Source organism: Pseudonaja textilis, chromosome 4 (genome assembly GCF_049901715.1).
Source record: "Pseudonaja textilis isolate UNSWEBS1 chromosome 4, rPseTex1.2, whole genome shotgun sequence".
Classification (NCBI taxonomy): Eukaryota; Metazoa; Chordata; class Lepidosauria; order Squamata; family Elapidae; genus Pseudonaja; species Pseudonaja textilis.
In genome coordinates this window covers 15,504,696-15,527,153 of record NC_141993.1, presented here as the reverse complement: position 1 = coordinate 15,527,153, position 22,458 = coordinate 15,504,696, and the positions used below count along the sequence as shown (strand labels likewise).

Sequence of the window (22,458 nt, the reverse complement as noted above, 5' to 3'; positions counted from 1 at the left end):
CTATCTAGCTTCTGCCAAGCCCACATAAGGTCATCTAGATGAAACAAAAATAATGGCAGGACACAAAGTCAAACTGATATGAATAAATGATCAAATAGCATAACGGGAGGCTTTCTGGCGTTAGCAATTTAATGTAGTGCAACTGGGAGCATTATGACATGAACAATTTTATGCTCTTCGGATTTCTCTCTACCTTTTCACATCATTGTCTATTTAAAATTTTCAGAAAAGAAATATTTTACTATAGATAATATAGATGCAGGAATTAGTTCATATTTTTTGTTAGATTATTTGAACTAAATGGTAGCGAATATGTATGGTATTCAGCTTTGTTCGGGTATTTTCCCACGTCATTATAGTTGTGCTTTTAAATTTGTAGCAATGTTTTGGCAGAATCTCATCTGCCATCATCAGGCTTCTGTATAAATACAGAATACAATTGTATACAATGTATACAATACAATACAGAAGCCTGATGATGGCAGATGAGATTTGAAAATGAAACGTTGCCGAAACGTTGCTACAACTTTAAAAGCACAACTATAATGACGTGGGAAAATACCCGAGCAAAGCTGAATACCATACATATAAATACCCACGAAAACTTAAGAATATATATATATATTTGTTTTCTTAAGTTTGTTTTCATGTATGAATTTATAAGAAATGAATGTATTTGCTTGCCTTTTCTGCTTCTAATTCTTAATATGTTTCAGAGGAGTATGGAGAGTAAAATACCCAAAAAGAGAGAGTGGAAGAAACAGAACAAATTTAGATCTGGGGCAGTTTGTGCAAGATAAGATAAGATACCATATGCTAGAGTTCAAACTTGAGAACAGTTTTCTTATGTAAATAAAATGGAGGCATTTTGCTGCCTGCCAGTGTACTCTGGTGCACAGTAAAAAGTTTGGCTGCTATTGCACAATTCAGATGTCAGATTATTCCGTGAATCATGGGGGGAATCTAACTGTGAGGTGTTTAAGAGTTGATCCTGACTTGATGGCACATAATCAATTAATGAATGGATGATTATAAAATTCTATGTTGAAGTTTTATATGCTTTCTAAAATCAACTCTCTGAAGAAATGCACTGCTACAGAGTAATATGAAAGTAGGAAGAGTGTTCCAAAATTTTTCTGAATAGATCAACCACTAAATACTAACATAGTTCTGTTTTTAAAAATCCACAGAACGTTGCAGATTGAGCTAAAATAAATAGCACTTTATCACCAATTTTACTTTGCAACAATAAGGGTAGGAAATCCACGATTTCGTTGCTAAATATAAAAAAATCAGAATGTAATACTGATTACAATTTTTCTGCCATTTCTCTCAAACTGGAGCTTTGGCTGCCCTGTTGGCATCTGTGGCAACCTGGAGCTTTGCTAGGAATAAAACAATAGGTGGCTTCGTAAGAGCAAGAAGGGCAAAGGTTTTGTGGGAAAACCTTTTGGTGTCACCAAGTTCCCTTGAAATATTTAAAACAACAACAAAATCCTGCCTTCTAATTCCTGGGTGGCTGTTCACAAACCTTGACCTGTTATTGCACAATCCCAAAGCATATCAGCCAAAGACCGAAATAACGCCAGTAGGAGAGAGAAATGACAGAGAAGTTGCACCAAATAATGTGTTTTCCAATTATAATTTACTGCCTCGTGACAACCAACATTTATCCTTGAAGTTGCTATTAAATTACGGTTTAAGCCTTCCTCCGCCATCGTGTCCCATTTGAATATAGTTATTGTACTGGGTTAATGGGCTGGAATGCACCTCTGATGGAACAGAGGTGACAGAGGGACAGTTAAATGCTGGGTGGTGAATGCCTTCAAGGTCACCCATGATGATGAGGCGCTTCATGCAGATTTGAATGGTTGGCAAAAGCACGAGACCCAGATTCCAATAAGTGGACCTGGGTCTCTAAACATACCAGGTTATATATGTGTGTCTTTAGTTCAAAAATCAGTGGATGTGTCCTGGGGGGTTGCTGATTTTGCTTTGGCCTCTGGAGTCACTTCTGTGTTCCTGCATTTTCATCTCTTGTTATTTATTGACATTCCTCTCTGAGATTTTATCTATGCTGTCTAGAGACCTGTTATCTATGCTGACGTGGTCATCCTTTCTTCAGGTTGATTTTACTCTGAGGTGAAACAAGGCTGCCCGGTCTCGGGCCTAAGAAAGTGTGCGTGCTGTTATGGAGGTGTATTTGCTGGCCTCTAGGTCAAAGTTTCTCAACGTTGGCAATTTTTAAGATCTTTCCTCTGCGGCTGGTCTCAGTCAGTGCTGACAGGAGGCGAGAGATCCAGCCCTCGCCCACTGCTTTATGGGGTTCCGCAGGGCTCGGTTACTCCCCCCCGCTCCCGTTCAATGTTTATATGAAGCCGCTGGGTGAGATCATCTGCCACCATGGACCAAGGTATCACCAATAAACTGATGATACCTAGCTGTATGTCTTGGCCCGTGGTGAGTTAAGTGTTGCTGTGTCCTCCCTCTCGCAGTGCCTGGAGGCTGTTAGGGGCTGGATGGGGAGCAACAGGTTGAAACTAAACCCTGGCAAGACCGCGTGGCTCTGGGTTTGGGGTTCATTGGCTAAGGGAGAATTGCCATCTTTGGTCCTGGGTGGAGTGGCACTACCCCAAACAGACCCTGTGCATAATCTGGGGGGGTCCTTCAAGATTCATGACTCCTGCTCAAAAAGCAGATGACGGTTGAGGCCAAGAGGGCCTATGCACAACTGTGGGTTGTGCACCAGTTACGCCCGTTCCTGGACCAACAATCCCTACTTGCGGTCACTCATGCCTTAGTCACTTTCCATCTTGACTATTGTAACATGATCTATCATGGGGCTGTCCTTGAAGAGCATCCACAAGACTCTAGTTGGTGCAAAATGCAGTGGCCCGCAGTTTTGTGCAGCCCCCAATATGCACATGTATCACCTGTCCTGCGGGAGTTGTCAATTTGCTTCTGGGTGCAATTCAAGGTGCTGGTTGTCACCTTTAAATGTCCTTCATGGCTTGGGACCAGGCTGTATGAGGTATCGTCTCTTACTGGTCACATCAACCCGACCTATCAGAATGAGGAGGCAGGGAATGTTGCAGGTCCCATCCCTGAGGGAGATACACCTGGTGGGACCTAGAAGAAGGGCCTTCTCCATCGTGGCTCCCACCCTCTGGAACATCATTCCTCTAGAGATTAGTCTGGCCCCCACTCTGATTCTCTGCCGGAAGGCATTGAAGACCTGGTTCTGCCAGAGGTCTGGGGAACCCAGAGCTCGATGGAGCCCATTAAATGGCTTATGTAATCTGCTGTCGCTGTGGGGGAACTGGGAGCGGGGTGATTTTACTATGTTAATTTATTTGGTTTTACGAGTTTTATTGTTTTAAATTGTGGTTTTATAAGCTGCCTTGAGTCGCCATGGTGAATAGGCGGCAATACAAACCCAATAAATAAATAAAATAAAAATAAATAAAGACTTCAGAATGCCCCAGACAGTAGGAGAGATAAGAGGCGGGAGCTTCAGGAAAACAGGAGAAGTTTCTTATGAGCTTCTTATCAATGCTCCAGGCCGCTTCCTCCTCGATGACCAGGAATCTCCTCCTCATGGGAGGAATCAGATGCTCCTCAGCAGATGAGGAGATAGTAGAGGGAAGCAGTTAGGCCTTGAATCAGCCTGCTTCTTCGTCCTCTTCAGGTAAGTGGAAAAGTCACCGTACGTTTCACACACAACTATTATCATGCAAATGAAAATATTGTATTAAGAGTAAACCATGGAGAAAAACAAAGGAAAGCAGGCTGCTTTATCTAAGCCAATAGTCCTCCTCTGAGATACTCAGACACAAATGTTCACACTGAGCCTGCTGGTTAGAATGCAGTTGACCTGGCAGCTACTACTACATGGTGGTTAGAATGCAGTATTGCAGGCTGACTCTGCCCATTGCCTGGAATTCAATCCTAACCGACTCAAGGCTGACTCAGTCCTTCAAAGATCAGTAAAATGAGGACTCAGATTGTTGAGGGCAATGGGCTGACTGTAAACCTCTGAGAGAGGGCTGTAAAGAACTATGAAGTGGTATATATACCCCTAAATGCTATTGCATCTGTCTAGTATGTCGCCTTAGGATAACAAATGGAGCTTATATATTTGTAATTCCAGAAGGCTGTTGCTTTTTTTCCAAATTCTTCAGGTCTAATATTCTATCCACATAATATTCTATAGGATGGGAAAAAAAGTTAGGCTAGAGATCTGGAAGCCACAAGAAAGCATCAAACACGCAGAAAAGCAGACAAATTTTCAGTTTCAGGAGATTACATCAGAAGATCTTTATCAACAAAATGATCTCACTCACTGCTAACAGGAAAATGCTTTTATTACCCAAAACCTAGCACTGGACCAGAATAGAATTTTTCTTAAAATTGTGGGGCTGTTTGATGTTGCATTCCAGGAAAATCTGAAAGTTATCAGTCACGTAAACATATCACACCCTTTGAAAAACATTTCATACTGAGATTATAGTTTATAGCAAGAGAAATTAAACAAAGATCATGTCAGGTCTGTAGCCAAAAAGACATCATTATTCTGTTATTTTGGATATCATCTCTAACAAAGAAAGTTTGAATGGTTCTTCTGAAAACAGTGCCTAATTAAGCATTTCCTTGCCACGATGGTGATGAGACGGATCCAAAGCTAAGATTTCATCCTTTTCCCTCTTTCCATGCATTCAGCAGCTTCTGATGAGACTGACATTTAAGACGCAATTCAAAGCACATGTGTGTTTTACTCTACAGTAATGCAACAAAGGCAATTTTTTGAAATTGGAGAACACCCTTTTCATTCTGAAACAATTGAGAACTGCAGAAAAAGAAAACTGGAGGGCATGGTGCCTATCAAAGAGTAAATTGGGGCAATGATAATGATGATGACACATTTGCAATTATGGGGGAGCAATGCTTCAACATTCTTGGAAAAACAGAGGGAAATGGAATTACCAGAAGCATACCTAACGTCCAGTTTCTGTGTGGCTCATGTTGCCACACATACTGTTTGAAACAAATGTTGTAAGAGGCTCCAGAGTTGTATTTTTGATATGAGAGGTTTCAAAATCTTTGAAGCGGTTGTAAAAAGAATGTTACAAAGAAACTATTTAAGAGTACCAGAGTCAACAAAGAAAAGATATAATTAGGAGACATGTGAGACCCCACAGAACAATCCCAGGTGCTGAATTTTGCAGTCAGTTCAGTTAAAGAACATGTCAGGGAGCTCAAAAAACCACAGCACATTTTAGGATGTTGTATGATGCAGTATTCCAAAATTCTGTATTATATCTGATGATGACCTATATCAACAATGCAACTCATGAGAGGTACCACTGATTGATGAAGCTATATGGTAGATTAATGCAAGTCATGTATACATTGATACAGAAAGTGGTTTTTAGACTTATTATCAGGAATTGATGCCTATCAATTAATACTAGACAGCGGGCATTAAAGTGGGCTTTTATCTTGTATTAACTGTTATTTTAACATACAGGTTTACAATATTTGCCAGATGTCAACTTATCTGTGTTTATGTGTATTTTAAACCATCCTTGACCTGTTGGGTCAACATTTCAGAGGTATTTCATTATTAGATTCCCCAGTGCTTTCAACAATGGCAGAACTTCTAATGTACTTGAAAAGTTCTTAAATATTCAGAGAGATAATCAGAGAGGAAAGTAATCCATGTTGAACTCCGTAGAAGTCAGACATCTGACCACAGGAAATGTTTCATGCTTAGTGATAATTTTATGTCATAAAATGTTTTATAAAATTTGCCAAATATCAATTCTACAAGTCACGGGTCCTGGATTTTGGACACATTTTGTAAGTTAGCTCATTTGAGGTTCCTTGTTTGAGAAGATTTTGCTTCATGATGCACGGCTTCACCTAGTTAGAGAGTTTTCATAGTATACAGATTCCGCCACAAGCAAAACTTTTGATTTCAAATTTTGAAATTTAAAATAAGATAAATAACTTTATTCGCCTCAGCTTAAAAAAGAAAAGAATTCAGAATTGGTGTTTGCTCCACATTTAAACATTAATATTAACTGCATACCACAGTTTTGTGTTCACCCCACCATCACAGCTGAAATTTAAACCTTTTAATTGCACCTAAAAAAATGAAGTCAAAGGAAAATGGAGATTTGGTAATTTTTCTCCTTCCCTGTTCCACCCAATGGAAATGATGCATTGGATCAAACGCTTTTCTTCTTGAGAAGAATGCCACCTGTTTACAGAAAGTCAATAAAACAACTGTGCACATAGTTTACCCCAAAAATAAAAAAATCTGGGTGGAAAAATAATAAGAGAATATTAAACACTCTAAAGTCAAAAAATTGCCCCCACAGCAGATGGCATATCTGCCCTCAAATATTGATGGACCTTTCGATTGACAAGAAGTGCATGTGTTACGTCTGATAAACTATCACATTTATCTACTGAGGAATAGTGTGAGCAAACAGGAAGTGGGCAAAGAACATGCTAGGCTAGAGTCTATTTATGCTACTATGGGGAGAAACTCAATGTAAAATAGCTGTTTATTGTTTTGAGATTTACTCTACACATTTATAAGTGCAGATGAGTTTGAAAATTCTGAAACGGTCACAAAGAAACAGCATGGCGCTGATTCACTGGGAACTGTTAAGATCTGGTTAATGGGTTATATATGGAACTATTCAAATTGACTTTCTGTATAGAGCATGGATTAAGAAATGTTGATTATGTATTGTCCAGATTATAACATTAGAGTGAAAACATAGCTATTGAGGTACTGTTCACCTCCCCAGGAAAAAGTTACAGTACTATTGTTTCATCTCCCTTAATCCATAGCATGTCAGCCTCTTTGTTCTTTAGGTTCCCTAGAGAAAACATCTGCATACTCTCATAGTAGTTGAAGAATGATCTCTCTTCCAGAGATGGTCAGAGTCCCCACCACATGGTTGATGATAGTATGATAGTCATTCAAGCTACTTGAGACAAGTCTAGAGATCACAAATGGGTGAATTAGCTGACCCAAACTCCTCCCTTCTGTGAGAGAGAAAAACTATCTGTCTTTGAAAACAGAGGAAGAGGCGGGGAACTGAGAAAGAAACTGGGTTTGTTCCATCCATGAAAGCAGTCTCAAAATCATTTGACTTGCCAACTTCAAAAGCCAATACAAAAATTTATGCCACCAGATAAAGACTGAATGCACCAATTATCACATTAAACAAGAGGAAAACCTTCTATGCACCAATTCCACCAGCGCTTTTTACAATTTTGTAAACAACAAACTAAAAGACTCAAGGTCCATCCCACCCCTGATAGGACCTAATGGTAAAGACTGCAACGATGACACCATTAAAGCCAATATCTTTAACACATTCTTTGGCTTAGTATTTGTAAACAGCAATGGATCATGCCCAGTATTTCCTACAGAACCACAGAAAACTACAATGATCTAAGACATATCGATTTTACAGAAGATAATGTTGAAAAAGCACTACATAATCTAAAACCATCTCTATCTATTGGACCGGACAGAATATGTGCCTACTTCTTAAAAAAGCTACCCACTGCCATAGCCGAACCTCTAAGAATAATCTTTGAAAAATCTTTCAGGACCAGCTCCTTGCCAAAACTATGGTCACAAGCCACGGTCATCCCCATCTTCAAAAAGGGAGACCCCAGCCTAGTTGAAAATTACAGACCAATCTTTTTATGCTGTGAAGTCATGGAATCAATTATTAACCAATCCATTATCCTCTACTTAGAGACAAACAACCTACTCTTCAATAAACAATTTGGTTTCAGAAAAAAACTATCCTTTAATCTACAACTCTTACACTGCAAAAACATATGGACTACACAACTTGATCAGGGCAAAACAATAGACGCAATCTACATAGACTTCTGTAAAGCCTTTGATTCAGTAATACATGACAAACTACTAAAACTAAAATCTTATGGTATCTCTGGACAACTGCATAACGGGATAGAAGCATTCCTGTCAAATGGACAACAAATGGTCAAAATTGGGAGCATCCTATCAAATTCAGTACCTGTCAACAGTGGTGTCCCCCAAGGTAGTGTTCTAGGACCAACTCTCTTCATACTCTACATAAATGACCTCTGTGATCATATCAAGAGCAACTCTTCGCTGATGATGTAAAGCTATTCAACACCACAGACAATACTACTACCCTTCAAAAAGACCTTGACTATGTATCAGAATGGTCAAACAAATGGCAACTTCAAATCTCAGCAAATAAATGCTATGTCTTACATATTGGCAAAAAAATCAGAAAATAAAATACAGGCTGAATAGTCAAGACCTTCTTAATGATCCAAGCTCTGTAAAGGACCTTGGAATACTCATCTCTAATGATCTAAGTGCTAGAGCCCATTGTAACTACATAGCCAAAAAGGCATTAAGAGTTGTTAACCTAATCCTACGTAGCTTTTTCTCTGGTAATATCACACTACTAACTAGAACATACAAAACATTTGCTAGACCAATACTTGAATACAGCTCATCAGTCTGGAACCCACATTACGTATCTGATATTAGCACAGTTGAGAAAATCCAGAAATATTTCACAAGAAGAGTTCTCCACTCCTCTACTTGTTGCAGAATACCTTATGCCACCAGACTTGAAATTCTAGACCTAGAAAACCTTGTATTATGCCATCTTCGGTCTGATCTAAGTATGTTATATAAAATCAGACATTGCAATGACTTACATTCAGCTTCAACCATAACAACACAAGAGCACACAATAGATACAAACTCAAGGTTAATCGCACCAAACTTGATTGCAGGAAATACGACTTCAGCAACAAAGTGGTCGATGTCTGGAATACTCTACCTGACTCTGTGGTTTCTTCCCCAAACCCCAAAAACTTTAACCTTAGACTGTCTATTATTGACCTCACCCCTTTCCTAAGAGGTCTGTAGGGGGCGTGCATAAGCGCATCAACATGCCTACCATCCCTGTCCTATTGTTTCTTTTATTTTTCTTATATGTACCCATTTCATGTATTCATAACTATGTATATATTTATACCTATTATCTTGTAAGCAATTGACAAATCAAAATAAATCAATAAAATAAATTTTAGCCATCAGAAGACCACGAAGATGTTGATCGTCCATGCTGGGCTAGGAAGAGTGGAGTGGGGTGGTTAAGTCAGGAGGCTAACAGTTTGGTTGTCTTGGCCCCTGGTGGGAAGTGTTCTTTTCTTTTATTCTTGTTTAACATCTTATACATTGCCTCCAATCCCTATGTTCTCACTACTAGCACTTTGCTTTATACAACTTTGAACTCTTTATAGCAGAGCTGCCTCCACAATATAGGAGCAGATGACCACTATCTCACGGCCTGCCAGAGCCTTGAGGTCTCCTTTATATTTCTATATGTAACAACCATTTACATTATTAGTTATACAGTAATTTGAACAAATCTGTATTGTCTTCTGTTTTTGTTTGCGACTGCTAAAGATAAGAGATTTTTATATATTTTTTCTTTAAAAATATTTTTTTGTAAGATCAGTCTATTTTGCAAAAAAGAAGACATGGGGAAAATAGGTCTCCCATAATATGTTACCTTTTTTGGCAAATTGTAAAGGGAGACATAAAAAGAAATGAGATAACTTGCACAGTGCTACCTCTTGCCCTATAGCACTGAGGCAGGTGACTAGTGAAATCTGCTTCTTGTTCTTTCTCTTATAGAATCTTCCAGTCCATTTATATTAGTTAATCAAGCTTTTGTATATCCCCAGGATGTTTGCATTATGGGCTAAGAATCTATTACTCTTAACTTTAGCACATTCAGACATTATGCAATACAAGCACTTGAGCACTAATATCAATTACTTGAAGAATTGGAGTATATATCACTTCTAATGTATAGAAGAGGCTTTAAATATGTGGGAAATATTCTAACTTGAAATGTAGCTACACAATGTAAAACTCTATACTCCACTTTTCTCTCCAGTATTGGGAGGCTTTATCAATTGAGATTCCTGAGGAATTAAGGTGAGTTTTTTTCCGATCACTTTATCTCGCTTCCTCCTCCTTTAAATATCTTTCCCATGGCTAGAATTATGCAAAATGAGAACAAATGAACCTTTGTAAATTTTAGGGCACAGTGAAAAAAGAACCCAACCTATAGTTGAAGAGAACATTAAAAGAACAAATTAAGAGACAGTTTCCACTGCTGTGACAGATTAATTCGCACAAAAATGATGCCAAGAGAATTTGCCATCAAGTATGTTTATTTATGGATTCCTCTAAAAGGAGATAGAAGGACAACATATACAAAAATGACACAATTAAATTAGTGATTTGTTAACAAAAATCTAAAAAGATAAATCTAAATCTGGATCAGTGCCACACAGCCAAGTGCCTAGATTATCGTGATAGCTAGGACTGTACAAAACGTTCCCTAGTATAGGAAATAGCTGGAAAACAACACTGCAACTGGAAACTGGCCATGCAGTGGAAGGAGAAAAATATAAGGCAGGAAGGCTTGCATGTCAGAAGGGTGCAAATAATACAGAGCATCAGTTGACCACTCACTGTATATTTAAGTGTGGGAGAGCAACTACACTGGACAGTTTTCAGCCTGAAACAGGTTCCATGCTGCCTGTCACAGCAGGTATTTGCAAGAAAAGGTGTTCAATTACTACAAGAAAACTGTCAAAAGGGACACTCTCTCTTTAGACAGACATCATATTAATATTGCACATTGCCATGGAAATAAAAGAAGTTATGGGGAAGTTGAAAGCTTTGCTTTTAGCCTTTCCATTCTGGCTGGAAGAAGACCAACCATTTCTTTACTCAGTTCTAGCTCAGTTTCAATAGCTTGGACTGCATCTGGGTGCTTCTCACAATAATCTACTAGAAATGAGTAATATTCCAAGGAGGTCTGCATATTCTCCAACTGCTTTTTGCCATCTGCAGTAATCAGCTTGCCATAAAGGCGCGCAATATGGAATTTGGCCACCATTGCAGGGCGCAGCACATCTTCCTCAAGGGTCTCTGGGAAGATCTTATCCGGGTTCCTCAGTGAATCTAAGAAGAGTTCATAGAATTTCATTGCCATCTGAGCAAGTGAATTTATTTTCTTTATTGTGTGGGAGTCAAGCTCTTCTAGTTTATTGCCAATGGCCACTTTTAAATCCATCATCTCATAATAGGTATCTGCCAATTCAAACTGAAGTTGCCTACAGAGCAGCAGATAATACTGAGGATTTAAGCCTGAGTACAGTGGCTCCAGCATATCGATCCTACGCTTATGCATCTTGCAACGCCTCTCCAAATCTTCTTCAAAGAAAGCCAGCACTTTAAATAAAGCACTGTGGTCTTGGACAATTTCAATGTGATCAGTGACATACCCATCTACCTGAAAGAACTCTTTTGCTTCATTGACATAGTTCTGACCTACTAAGAAGACTTCTCTGGCTTCTTTGAAGTCTAATGAAAACACACAACTCACTTTCTCTTCCATGGCCAAAATAGAATCACACAAATCACTAGTTCCAAAGAGAACAGCCTTCTTTCTTTCTTTTTCCTTCTCATCTTCCTCTTTTTCCTGCTGGGCTTTCAGTTCCATTTGCCTGTCTGGATCCAGCTCACCAATGTTGTCCTAAAATCAGCAGAATTGATTTTTAAATAATGGCTTGAATGTCACAGAATTGATGAATTCATTCCTTATATAAGAACAGCTCTAAATTTTTGGTATGACAAAGACCACTCAAATTGTTTATCACTTCAATTGGACTAATTCCAACATTTTTTTTCTTCTCTTCCTCACAGTGAGTTTCCTATCCTTTCATTTGCAATTTGAAAGAATCTACAGCTAAGCTGTGCAACACTTCTTTATGTATTACATACTATTCTCAACTTCACTTGAATCACCGTATATTACAGCTAAAATAGATGAATTAAAACTAGAAATATATCTAAAGGAAAGTCTTATAAAGCAGTGCACTTCAGCTGACCTATTCACATCTGCCAAGATACCTGGAAATACATTTGGTAAAGCCTGACAAGTATCCATCTTGCCTGGAAAAAAACAGACCACTATGAATGAATCCTGCTTAATGCCTGCTGATTTGGTTGTGCCCCGATTCCACTTGTAGTCACGATTTGCTTCTTGTGTTGTATATACTAAATATTTAGATGACTCTTTTCCAATCTTTTAACAGAAATAATCCAAAATGCTTCTTTTATCTGACTTGGGAAACAATTCACAGAGGGAGCAGTTGTTGGCTAAGCCTGCTATCAGGAGGAGCCAGGAAAACAATCCAAGCAGTGTGAGTTAGTATGGTAATGGTTGCGTTACCATTCTGTACAAATGTAGCCAAGAAAGCATTACTTTTGTTAAGAGTGATTTGCTGCTTTAGATGCACATAGCACAGTTAAACAATCGCACAGCCCTTTAGGTTCTGCACGAGGCTCCCTTTTCAATTTCTAAGATGCGTATTTAGACACAGAAACAGCTAAGCATAATACTCCACGAAGAAACGGTGATTAATTATTAGGGTGAAAGCAAAAATAATGTAAAACATCTCTTTAAACTCAAAAATAATAGAATGGGCAAAATCTTACCATTACGCATTCGTATATTTTTCTTTTAACTGTACTCAATGCTGCCTTTTTTGTACTTACGGTTGACAGGCACACAATTAAAGAGTGTTGTTACGGAAACAGAAGCCAGAAGTGTGGCTTTTATACGTCACATTTGGAACCTAACAACCAGCTCCTATCTTTGTAGATGTGGCAGATACTTTGGGGATGAGCAATTTGTGGCTTACAAGCATCCCAGACTGGCCCATTGCCTCCCTTTCTTATTGCCCGCCTGAGAAATTAGCCTTGGAACAAGCCCCTCAAGGAAACTCATAGGATTTCCCCCCTCCCCTTTTAAAAAAACCTAACATTCACGTCTGCTCCACTGATACCTCATCCCGCAGCATACAGGCTTTTTGTAATGGCTGCTGCTGCTGCTGCGTGGGGGTGGGGAAGAGTTTTGAATGAGATGTTTGTACTATGCTTAATGGCAGGAGTAAATTAATATGCATGTAAGATATGAGAATAAGCTTCATATTTGAGAAAAACTACCCCCACCCATCCAAGCAGGAGACCCTACACCATTTCTGACAAATGGCAGTCCAATCTCTTCTTGAAGGTCTCAAGTGATGGCGCTCCCACAACTCCCGAGGGCAACTTCTGTTCCATTGGTTGATTGTTCTCACTGTCAGAAAGTTTCTCCTTATTTCCAGGTTAAATCTCTCCTTGTTCAGTTTCCATCCATTTATTCCTTGTCTGGTCTTCAGGTGCATTGGAAAATAGCTTGACCCCTTCCTCTCTGTGGCAGCCCCTCAAGTATTGGAAGACAGCTCTCCTGTCTCCCCTGGTCCTTCTCTTCACTAGACTAGCCAAGCCCAGTTCCTATAATCTTTCTTCATATGTTTTAGCCTCCAGTCCCCTAATCATCCTGGTTGCTCTTCTCTGCACTTTTTCTTGAGTCTCACCATCTTTTTTATAGTGTGGTGACCTTTGTCCTGATCCACACACTAGTACAGAACTGCTACTGAAAATTAATCTTAAAGTAATCTAGGGCTAGGATGAAATAGGCTCCCTCTCTTACTGCTCAATTTCTCTAGGAGAAATTACTCAATTTCAGTAGGAGATGTGTAAGTATTTAGGGTTATAGTTACAACAATAAACTGTAAACAGCAACAAATCACAGTTATTTGCCTATGTTCCCTTGCATACCTCAAGCAGCTTTCGGGCCCCCTGTAACAGGTTCAAACAGTATTTAATCCAACATCTCGCGATTTCAGCCTTTTTCTGTCGAAGATCTTGCTGGTCTTGTTCTGATTCATCTGATTTTAAAAATATAGCATATGTTAAGCTAGCCCCCAATTAGACCTGGAAGAGTTTCTCAAGAAAAGAACAAGTTATAACTTTACAATCCCAACTTTTATTCTTAATAGCTATACAACAGTTTTAAAGAAAGGCTGATTACGTAGCCAATTATCTGATTCTGAAGCTACTAACATTGATCAATTTCATGACACTTCCTTGGCTCTGCTAATTTCCATTTGGGAAAGGCAGGATATATAAACATAATTTAGAAGTGAAACATAGTTTTCCTAATAGGATTAAAATAATTTAAATCAATTTCTATATCAACATTCCTCCAAGTAAAAAAAATAAAAGGAGTGTATTGCAAACATAGATTATACTCACAAAAGAACCTATCAAATGTTTTCTTCCTTCCTTCTGCCTAAAGGCAAAATAACAAAGCCATTTCCCTCTTAGCATTAGCACGGCAGTAGCCTAAATCCACGTCAAAACCTTCACAATGGTATAAGCATAATGTTGAAAATGAAGTTTTATTTGGAGTACTTATAAACCAACCTTCTCAATGTACCTGAACATTTAAAATAATATAAAAATTACTAGGGATAGTCAAAAACATATACAGTATAAGTTTCCCCTCACCTCAGACATTATCCTGTTACTTAATCTCTGGGCCATGGAAGATTTCAGAGGAAATGGCCGCTACAAGAGCAGGCCTGGTGAAATTTCCTCTCACGCTGCTACTCTTCTCTCTGACCGTTTTTACTCCTACTGGCTGATGCAAGAGAAACAGTAGGGGCAAAAACATTTATAAGCTATCTGTAGAAATTCTAGTTTGGTAAAAGGAAAGAGTTATTTTTGCCTTTTTCTTTCTGAACTGAAGCCTCATTTTAATCTCACAAAAATCAACTGGATAGTGAGACTGATTGGATTACAGACAGAGACGAAGGGGAACAAAGACTGAAATCATGAAAAGAAAGCAAGGCATTTAGCATTGACACTAAGCCAAAATCAATATCACCCCAGTTGAAACTGGAATGAGGTTACTTACTGTCTTCTGCAGATGGCATCTGTCCAGCTTGGCCAATGATGACACTGGCAGCTGCTAAACAATGCCTGGATTCCATGAAACATTGCTGTAGGGAAACGATATAACGGGGCTTGTTTCTGGACCATAATACACTCCTAGATTTCATTTAAGTGTACAACTCTTAAATATTAGTGTTCTGAAGTTAGATGACCTCCTATATGGCTTAATCAAAAATGAAGAAGTATTTACACGATTGTCACCACCAACTTTTGCTACTTAGACTTAGACTTAGACTATAGTGAAAGCCAGAAACTCTAAAAAGGCATAGCAGTTTTGTCAAGTATCTTTATTATGGTCTCTGATTAGCCTTTGACCAGCCTTTACAATAAAAATATAGTAAAAAAATGGTTTAATACAACAATTAGATCCTAAGAAAGGGAAACATAATGGGAGAATAAAACAGCAGGTCTAATTGAAAAGTTTTGCACGGCTGTTTGACCTGGTAAAAAAATTGGCCACCTGACTTGTAAGTGTCCCTTAAAAATAATACACCCAATCTGCATGGCCCTCTTCTTTGGAAATCATTGGTGCAATCAAGGCATCATAGAAGGGGCACCATATGTGAACGTGGGCAACTTGCAGTCATTTTTGTCAAGGGGAGTGTATATAACAGCATACAGAATAAGAGAGTTGGAAAAGACTATTATTTCATCTCTGTCAGTAAGAATTATATCCTCTAGTTCCCTTCTCTATCTTTTGGGAGATAAAACATGCTTCCCAAATCCTAAAATTAGAGATAATTTCTGTAGCAATATTTTACTGATCTGTGCTTAAGGCTATGTGGACATAAATATGTACATTTATTTTATATCATAGTCTTAAAATAAAACTCACTACATTGATGTATATTTTAATATTTGTCAATTTAATAGTAAGCAAAAGTGCCCAAGGCTGAAGGAAACTCCTTCTCAACAAATAAAAATGAATAAAAACAGTACCAAACTTATTTTGAGATTTCATAGCTACTCTTACTGAATATGTCTAATTATTATGCATTACTGACCCAGTCTTGATCAAACGTAGGAAAACAAGTTATATAACTGAAATTATTTTGTCTATTTGCTTGACAAAATAATTTTAATAGCAATCCAGTCAACCAGGTGAGTCCATACGGAATCTAATGCCTGCCAATAAGCATCATCCTTTTAATATTTTAACAAATGAGACATACAGAAGAAAATATTGAAGTAATTACCTTGGTGAGATAATATTGAGACAAAATGGCTGCATTGAGAGCCCATTCTATTGGGTAGTAACCACTATACTCAAGCTGCCGTTTGAGAGTGGTGTGGCAATATTGTGCAGCTTTCTCAGTCATTTCCAGGTGTTGGTAGACTTGGGCCAGATAATACAGTGTATGAGTATAGACTTTCTCAAACCTGGGGAAACAATGTCTTAGTTTTAACGATATGAAATAAACTTGTTTACCAACTTCCATTTTATGTTTTAGTTCACCCACCTTTTTGATCGCTCTTGGTCTGAGAGTGTCTCTTCTGTCATGAAGTGCTCGCTGTAATCAAATGGAGGATTCCCATTCTGCAAAACACAGCATGTGCTGAAGGTAACACATATAGCAAACTTGTGCTCCCTCTGCTGGCTGCATTTGGGTACTACAGCAAAACCTGTTTAGAACTAGGAAACACTCTTAAGGAATCATTCCAAATGTATGAACAAAATCAAATAGCAGAAACTAAAGTCAATTAAATTGTTTCTCTTGAGGAGAAAAAAATATTTCAATTTATATGACTGCCTAACTCAAATTCTTGACCCTGGGCAGCTAACAACAGTTAAAGGCACCAACCAAAACACAAAGCAATTAAAAAAAATAAGAAAGATAAAAACAACACCACTGCCTCTGCTACACATCCAGATCATTGAGCTTTATTGCATAGCATATGCTGCTAGTCACATAGATTTAACATGTATTCTCTCTTCCTTATTCCAATGAGAGAACTGATTGAAAGGTAACATTTTAAAATTAAGGACAGGAAATCTAGAACCCAGAGAGATCAACATGCACATGACATTTTCTGCCCTTAATAAAAATAACTTAAAAATTGGTGTACTTAAAAGCAAAACATTAACATCAAGCATAATCTTGTTTACAAGAATTCCTTCTTGATCCTACATAGTCTGCAGGCTTAAAAAGAAGTTGGGTTGCTGCATTCCAATATTTTACAGGTAGTCCTCCACTTACAACCACAATTGAACCCAAAATTTCCATTGTTAAGTAAGACAGTTTTAAGTGAGTTTTACTCCCTTTTTTGCAAAACAAAAAAAGCATTGTAAAGCGGTATATAAATCTAAGTGCTGTTGCTCTTTTATGACCTTTCTTGAAACAGTTGTTAAGTGAATCACTGCAGTTAAGTTAGTAACAAGGTTGCAAAATGAATCTGGCTTCCCCATTCTGTCAGGTTGCAAAAGATGATCACATGCCAGGACACTGCAACCGTCATAAATATTAGTCAGTTGTCAAACATCTGAATTTTGATCACCTACTATGGGGATGCTGCATCGGTCATAAGTGTAAAAAACAATCATGCCACTTTTTTCAATGCCATTGTAACTGTGAACGGTCACTAAATGAACTGTTGTAAGTCAAGGACTACCTGTAACTGAGGAGTTGAGTAATACAATTTTTATTAAAGTACACGGCTTAATAATCCACCAAAATGAAAGGCAGGCCGAACACTTGTAAATCAAAAGATAATCAGAAAGGTCCAAATGAAATGCTTCTTTAACCTCTGCTAGGGAGCATCCAATCAGATATGATCCTGTAGAACTTGGATACACTTCTATGCAGTGGAATGACATAAAAGATAACAGCAGATCTGGTATGGAAAAGACCACTGAGTAAACTCAAGTAAAAGATGGAGCGTGGCAGAGAACCCATGAAAACTACAGTTGAAGAATTGGCTGTTATTTCTAGTTGAAAGAAAATTTGGTTACATAAGAACTGAACAATAACACAAACTAAGTGAAATATTTTCTACATTCATATGCATTCATTCACCAATTTTCTGTTATAATTCATTAAAATATGTCTGAAAATGTCTCCTGGGGTAGCTCCATATATAAATAGAGCCAAAGATGGCTATAACAATAGGTCCATTGTGCTAATGCAACAATAGAACAAAATCAACTGATTGTAATGCATGATGAGTCTGGCCCATTAGAAGGTGCTTTATAAAATCCAACAATGAAATTTGATTGTTCTTTGTAGCATTATTAGCCACACAACAATACTCTTACTATAATATTTCAGTACAACTAGTAAAACTAACAGAATTATGGCAAGATTGTTTTGGAAATGCTTTAATAGCTAAAATGTTTTAAATGTTAATACAATTTAATGTTGCACTGATGCTAATATTCTAAGCATTTTTTGCGCTGATGCTTAAATGCCAATATTTTTTGCAACTGAAACATTTGATACCTCAGCTAGATTTAGCTATCAATTTTCAAATGCATGACACGTAAGAGGAAAATCTTTTTAAATCCTTGCACGCTTTTTCTCAGAAAACTCAATCATCCGCATAGGTATCCAAGGAATACCACAAAATTATGAAGTAAACTGATTCACATATTACCTCTTTCATGTACTGATTATATAAAGCCTCTGCAGATTCCAGATAAGTCTGTGCTGTTTTAATGTCATTTCTTTCTGACCAGAGGATGCCCAGATTATTCTACAAAACATGAGGAACAAATGGGTTATTTTTTTAAATGACAAATGGCACCAAATAGATAACCTAAAACTGAAATTGCATAGGAATGATATGGGGTCATTTCAGAAGTAAATACTATATGAACTGCACTAAACAGAAATACTAGAATCATTTCAAGTACTGGAAACATTTCATGATTTATTCAGGAGCAACTCCTAGGAAACAAGTTGTAAATGTCCATTTTACCTGCTAGGAGCAGTCAAAATTATCTAAAATATTGCATTAGATTTTCTTTTCAATTCTATAATTTTAAAGAAAATATTGGGTAGCTGGACGCGTAATTTAAACAGGATGTTACTAACAATGGCTCCTATTGCTCAATGTTATTTGGCAGGAAATACCAAAATAAAGGAATTTTTAATAATGTAATGCATAAAATTCCTGACTGCCCAGAGTGATCCAATGAATAACTGAACAGGCATTCAACTCTTGACTTCAACGGCACAGGATATTCCTAAGCTGTGGATAGAAATGATGCTTGCTTCCAACAGAGCAATATGTATGGCGCCAGTCTACTGCAGACATGCTAGATAGAACTGCTGAATTTCCTTGATGACTAACACAAACACAGAATTAATGACAACAGAGACACAGAACACTCGTTCAGGGGTCCCCAAACTTGGCAACTTTAACACTTGTGGACTTCAACTCTATGCTATGCTGGCTGGAGAATTCTGGAAGTTGAAGTCCACAAGTCTTAAAGTTGCCACGTTTGGAGACTTCTGCACTAGACTGTTACCATTCCCCCACCCAACTCCATCCAATTCTTGTATTGCCTAAAATAGATATTTCTTCTGCAGGCTTCCAGTATGGAATAGGGGGGAAATCATTCTAAATGGTAACATTCTTATTCTGACTTGTGAAAGATGCGAAGGAGCCGACTCCTGTCACTGGGTCTCTCGTTAGCAAATTCCAAAGCTCTTTGAGGAATCGATCAGGTAATACTGCAGTCTGATCAAAGCTTGCAACAGATCACCAAACGGTGAAAACGATCGACCTGTCAACACTGAAACACCATCCAGATTGCAATATTCTGCCATGACCAGGCTCATACAGACTCAAGTCTTATTATTACCCAACTCTCCAAACTTTGCATCACTGTCCAGCGCAGCCTTTTGTCAAGTTTTTTTTTTTTTTAAGTCCTAGAAACTACACACACAAACACATAAGGGCCAACCCAGCGTCCTCGACATGGCACACTCCTCCGGACTTCAAAAACTCAACTCATTGGGGGAAATTCTGGAAGTTAGTCAATTCACGGAAAAGCAGCCCAAATTCCTGGATCCGAGCTGGCTGGCTAAAAGGGAAAAAGCTTGCAGAATATGACACCTTCAACCCGTCTTACTGTATATGGTAGAGGTGTCTCCAAACTTGGCAACTTTAAGACCTGTGGACTTCAACTCCCAGAATTCTCCAGCCTTCTGGAAGTTGAAGTCCACAAGTCTTAAAGTTGCCAAGTTTTGGGGGACCCCTGGTATACTGGATGCTCTGCTCCGATGACAGATGCCACCCTCCCCATCCTAGCACCCCCTTTTTTTTTCCCTTCCCAAACCAAAGGTCTTCAAACTTGGCAGCTTTAAAGACGTTTTGTGGACTTCAACTCCCAGAATCCCTGAGCTTAATATGACCGGAGGAGGAATTCTGGGAGCTGAAGTCCACAAAACGTCTTTCAAGCTGTCAAGGTTGAGGATGACCCCCTGCTCCCAAAGGAAGCAACGCCGCCGAGCTTGGTCCTATCCCCGCCTGCCTCTTGTCCCCACCACCCACCCACCACCCGTGCTGCCGACGCCTTGGCGGCCTTCCCCAGGTGCGCCGGGCGGCGCTCCCATCCGCTTCCGACGGGGGAGGCAGGCTCCCGCTGAGGGGGATAGGCGGGTAGGGGCGCCCCGCACCTGGGCCTGGATGTAGAGGGAGACGCAGTCGCGGGAGAGGCGGTGCCGCTCCAGCAGCTGCAGGCACTTGGCCAGGTGCTCCTCGCCGGCAGAGCACTCCTGGGTGTCGGTGTGGTTCACGCCCAGCTCGTATTCGACCACGGCCAGCCGCACCGCGCGTCGCCGCCGCCGCCGCTGCTGCTGCTCGCCCTCGGACGACGACGCCTCCTCCTCCTCTTCCTCGCCAGGGCCGCGGGCTACTTCGGCCTCCCCGGCGCCGAGCAGCTGCTTGAGGCCTTCGAGCAGCTCCCGCGCGCTGTACTTGGAGCGGTAGGGCTCGGTGTCCGGGTCCTTCTTGGACTCCACGTAGGAGAGGTTGAGGGCGCTGCGGAAAGTGGCGCAGAGCGAGGCCCACTCGGCCGCCGCCGCCGCCGCCATTTGCCCGCTCGGCGCTGCTTTCTCCGAGGGACGCCGCTCGCAAGCTGCTCCTCGGCGGGCGTCGCTGGACCCCTCCCCCCCTTCCTCCTCCTCCTCCTTCCCCCGCTCGGCGCTCTCTTCACTAGTCCGCATGCGCCGAGAGAGACGCAACGTTCGCTCACGCGGCTGTCTCCCCTCAGTCAAAATGGAACCTCCGCCGCGGTGAGGGTGGGGGAGGGGGAGAGGGGGTTGCTCGTGGCAACGGTCGCTGGGCAACCTCGGATTCTAACGAGAGAAGCACACCTTCGTCTCATCTACAACAGGGGTCTCCCAACCTTTAAGCCTGGAGGACTTCAACTCCCACAATTCCCCAGCCAGCAAAGCCAGGAGGCTCCAGGTTAGGACTGGGAGCAGCTGCCCGCCCTTTAGCAATGAGGTGGAGTCCACAGCTCCTTCTGATCAAGGTCACTTGGTCTCTAACCTTGGCCACTTTTAAGACTTGTGGACTTCAGCTCCCAGAATTCCTCAGCCAGCTGGCTGAGGAATTCTGGGAGCTGAAGTCCACAAGTCTTAAAAGTGGCCAAGGTTGAAGACCCCTGACTTTGAGCACGCAGACACAATGCAGGTCAGCTAGACTACTCGCGAGTAGGCAACTTCACCTCTCATGAAGGGCTGTGGGGTGGGTGGGTGTGTCCCTACTTAATTCCGCCCTGAGGACTTGAGTGTTGCTGGAACAATGTGCCCAGTTCTGCAGCCTTGTGTGCTTGTGCCACGTATCCTGATCTGTTTTGACTCCTGGACTGCTTTGTGTGTGCCTGTTGGGACTTGGTTCATGCAGGGACTCTTGCCCTGCTGAGCGTGGAATCTGGACCAGTTTGGGGGGTTTTGAATAAACAACCATAGAACTCTTGCTGTACATGGGGGAGGAGCAGCACAAGTCTGCGTATCATAAAGTGGCTGAAGTTGAAAAAAAAATGGTATAGAACAGTGTTTCTTAACAACTTGATGGACTGACTGCCAGAAATCTCACCAGCCAGTTTAGCACCATCTGATAATCTGGCATTTTAAGACTTTTGTATATGCTTTTAAGTTACTATATATCCCATTGCATAAGTCTGCCTTCCCAAACTTGCCTCCGTCACAATAGTGGACTCTCCTACTCTTCTACCTTGGTTATATCCATGTCCATATTGAGGATTTCCAAACAGGGGCAGCTTAGCATTCCATGTATGCCATCATGACCAGAGCTGGTCCAATTGTGACGTATCCAGAACACATGCTCCAAATTTTTTTTTTAAAGCTTTGTAAAACAATCTTAAATGGCAGAAAAAGATCAAGACGACAATTTATGATTTAAGGGGATTAACCTTGCAAGATCTAGTTTGTTCTTAGACTAAACTTCAACAGCTCAGTAACTAGAAAGAATTGTGCCCACAAGTTTGAATACCGTAGGACAGGGTCACCAAC

At 40.0% G+C, this 22,458-nt stretch overlaps 1 protein-coding gene across 1 annotated transcript; it reads right to left on the bottom strand.

Annotated features, from left to right (window-relative positions):
- Nucleotides 1-10,272: 10,272 nt before the first annotated feature.
- KIFBP (kinesin family binding protein) lies at nt 10,273-21,166 on the bottom strand. Its single transcript, XM_026713545.2, has 7 exons — nt 20,596-21,166; nt 18,566-18,664; nt 16,435-16,511; nt 16,171-16,354; nt 14,937-15,021; nt 13,796-13,905; nt 10,273-11,663 (listed from the first exon to the last, which is right to left on the bottom strand). Exons 1-7 carry the CDS (start codon nt 21,142-21,144, stop codon nt 10,785-10,787), a joined length of 1,983 nt encoding a protein of 660 aa, XP_026569330.2. The 5' UTR covers nt 21,145-21,166; the 3' UTR covers nt 10,273-10,784.
- Between the last annotated feature and the right edge of the window lie 1,292 nt (nt 21,167-22,458).

What these genes read in the sequence shown, in the direction of transcription:
- KIFBP (XM_026713545.2), bottom strand. Translation starts at nt 21,144, where the DNA reads ATGCGGACTAGTGAAGAGAGCGCCGAGCGGGGGAAGGAGGAGGAGGAG. An exon ending in GACCAAGAGCGATCAAAAAG is followed by an intron (nt 16,355 to 16,434) that starts GTGGGTGAACTA and finishes TTGTTTCCCCAG; the next exon opens with GTTTGAGAAAGTCTATACTC. An exon ending in GATGCCATCTGCAGAAGACA is followed by an intron (nt 13,906 to 14,936) that starts GTAAGTAACCTC and finishes TTTTAAAATCAG; the next exon opens with ATGAATCAGAACAAGACCAG.